At 51.7% G+C, this 2,934-nt stretch overlaps 1 protein-coding gene across 1 annotated transcript; it reads right to left on the bottom strand.

Annotated features, from left to right (window-relative positions):
- Positions 1–348: 348 nt before the first annotated feature.
- JCM6883_003072 (uncharacterized protein) lies at positions 349–1,870 on the bottom strand (the record flags this gene model as incomplete). The annotated part of the gene is made up of 5 exons (XM_076635698.1): positions 349–362; positions 434–962; positions 1,024–1,186; positions 1,252–1,569; positions 1,644–1,870. The coding sequence occupies 5 exons, from the start codon at positions 1,868–1,870 to the stop codon at positions 349–351; spliced, it is 1,251 nt and encodes a 416-aa protein (XP_076484319.1).
- Between the last annotated feature and the right edge of the window lie 1,064 nt (positions 1,871–2,934).

The following is a 2,934-nucleotide window of genomic DNA, read 5'->3' on the forward strand; positions in this document are numbered from 1 at the left end:
TCTCCTTGACCTCACGATTGATTCGCAATTCGGGGAAACTAACGATGTTCGTGTTTCGTTGAACGTAAAAAGCTACAGACTGACTTGTTCATACACTCAACACTGATAAATAAAACTGCTTTGAGATCGATAAGAATATGACACGAGGGTAAGTAAACAAATAGTGAGGAAGGAACGACTAAGCGTGTGGACCCGGGATAAATAAGGAGGGAGAAAGAAAAAAGGATGGTCGCGCACTAAAGGGCAGCGTAGATTAGGTGAGAGAGGTTCCGAAGGATACAAAGATGCGTTGCATGTTGCGAGATGCGTCGTGGCGAAAGAGAAGTAAGCGGGAAGGAGAAGGGGTCATCAAACTCGGAGGACTGCGAAAGTAGGGATATGGTCAGTTCTCGGTTCGATTGCGACTGAAGGGAACCTGGAAAGATCGACTCACATCCTCCCCTTTGAGCGCCGAAGCCCCGCTCGTCCTCGTAGCCGTAGTATCCACCTCTCTGGTCCTCGAAGGGATCCATGGCTTCATCACGTTCTTCGGAAAGGACCGATCGTCGATTTTGTCCTTCTCCCTCTTCTTCGTCTCCTGCGAATCTGACCGACGACTCTCGATCCCTCGACGTTCTCGATGGGTTCGAGTCTCGTTGGACGAGAGGATTCGATCCTCCGATCATCATCGGTCCACCAAGTTCTTCCTCTACGACGGGAGGTCTCGTTGGTTTCGGAATCGCTCGACTCGCGAAAACTCCTCCTGCCATCGGTCCAGCTTCTGCCATGTCGATTCGAGGAGAGGTGGGGACGTCGTCGCGAGGAGTGAAGGAAGAAGGAGGGGTTGCACGTCGAGAGTTGAAAGGTCCAGAAGTCGAAACTTCGGCAGTTCGAGCGGCGCGAAGAATTCTTCGTTGTTGGATCGCTCGAGTGCGAGCTAGGTAGGCGCGAGTACCGAGAGAGTTGGTCTTCTCAGTGAGAACCTGTATAGTCGGCGAGAGTCAGCAGTGAATGAGAGCAGTCGGTCAAAGTGGCGAAACTTACCTCTTGATCGAGGAAGAGCAGAATGTAGATCGTGATGAGCCATACGACCGACATGGTCAAGGCGCAAAGGCCGAACGTCGTGTAGGCGAGAGCGACACTGTAGTTGATTCGGTTGCAAACATCGTCGAAGTCTGAAGGTTTCGGGTAGTGATAGTATCCATCCCTGATTCGAGCGAACTTGGTCAACACCGAGAGTACCTCATGCAAGCAGGGAGAGTACAAACTCACCAGAGGCAGTTTTCCTTCCCTCGCAGATCGCAAGCGAGTGCCAAAGCTCCCGAAATCCAAATCGCCGCAAGAGCAAACAAGCTCAGAAGTTCCATTCTCGTTTGATTGACGATGTCGGGCACGCTTCCATTCCTGAAGAGTCGAGGAGTGACGAGGAGAGTGCCGAAGAGAACTCCAGGGGTAAGAATGCCAAAGACAATGCAGGCGATCAAACTTCCCCATGCAGGTTTGATGACGGGTCCGACGTTGTTGTAGTAGTAAACGACGGCGATACACATCCCTGCTGTCGCCAAAGATGCTCCAGAAGTGATGAGGTATCTGAGTGACGAGAAGGAAGGATCGGAATTAGCTCAAAGGGGAAATCGAACGACGACTTGAATGGAAAAACTCACAAGAGAGCTCTCAACGACCTGATTAAGCCGGGATGAGGCGCCCAGTGTCCTACTTTCCTATCCTGTTGGTCTGGTGTCTTTGAGATCGACCGCCGCCTTGGTGAGTCGTCGAGACGAGGTCTTGTCGAATCCCTCTCATAATTCTGACCTTTCTCATCATCCGTCAACGCGATACTGCCTTGATTCCTCTTGTTCTTTCCGCCGATCACAGAGGGTAAGAATCCCATTTAGCCCGTCCGCTACGAAGTTGAAGGAGTGAGAGTTAAAAGTGGAGAAAGGAAGGAACGGGGAAGTCGGGGAAGAAGATCGAAATTTCAAGGAAAGGGAGGGGGGAAGGTGCGCCGGGTTCGTCTGTTGAGGTCCCTCCTGACTAGTGAAGTCTGTCTCTGGTGTTCTGAGTAGGTGGCGACGACGGAGTGAGAGCGAGTGGATGAGATGAAAGCAAGTTTAGCGTCGTTCAACTTTTCTCAATCTCCCCCACTTCCAATTTTCCGGGGAAGTCAAATTGAATGGAACTTCGTGTGAGTGAGAGGAACAAAGCTCGTCTGGGAATGTTCGCTGTTCTTTCTCAGTCGTTACGACGTTCTCGCTCGACGTCTCAGTAAGCAGTGAGTACGCCGGCGACGAGGAGGAGAGGACCCTCCTGCAAACCTATGACCTTCTCAGAGCGAAGTATTCGAAAGTCGCCGTTTTCATTTTCTCTTTTGACGCTTTGCCTCTTCGGCAGATTCGTACAGGGTTGATTGCAAGGGGGGTCAGTCTCGTGTCTCAAAGCTCGACCTCTGTTCTCCCCACCGACAGCAAGAGTGCTCCTTCGACGTGACTCTTTCTCTGCAACGGTCGTGTGAACCTCGTCAGAGTCATTCCGCTCGACGCTTGTGTTCGCCGCTTTACACAGCAGTGAGTAGACTATCAGTGCAGTAGTGCTCCGGAGGCGTGAGCTCTTCAGGCCTGAGATGGTAAGATTCCCGTTGGGCGCTCGCGCTATGACCACCAAAACTCTTCGGGGCGACTGCTCTGCAACGACCTTGACCGTTGGATTGAGAGCTTGGCTCACGACGGTAGAGACCCTAGTCGCTCCTTGAAAGCAAACGTGCGAATGACTGAGAGAATAGACGAAGTGACTTGCGTCAGCAACCTAACAAACAAGCTACAGCAAAGAGAGAGAGAGCGAACCTGAGAGAATAGACGAAGTGACTTGCGTGAGGAAGAAAGTGAATCCTCACGCGCGGCACAAAGTCAATCACTCAGTTCGCTCACCTCAAACCAATCCGACTCTATCGCACATCCA

This window comes from Sporobolomyces salmoneus (assembly GCF_050403485.1).
Source record: "Sporobolomyces salmoneus JCM6883 DNA, S_salmoneus_JCM6883_v1_ctg154, whole genome shotgun sequence".
Taxonomy (NCBI): Eukaryota; Fungi; Basidiomycota; class Microbotryomycetes; order Sporidiobolales; family Sporidiobolaceae; genus Sporobolomyces; species Sporobolomyces salmoneus.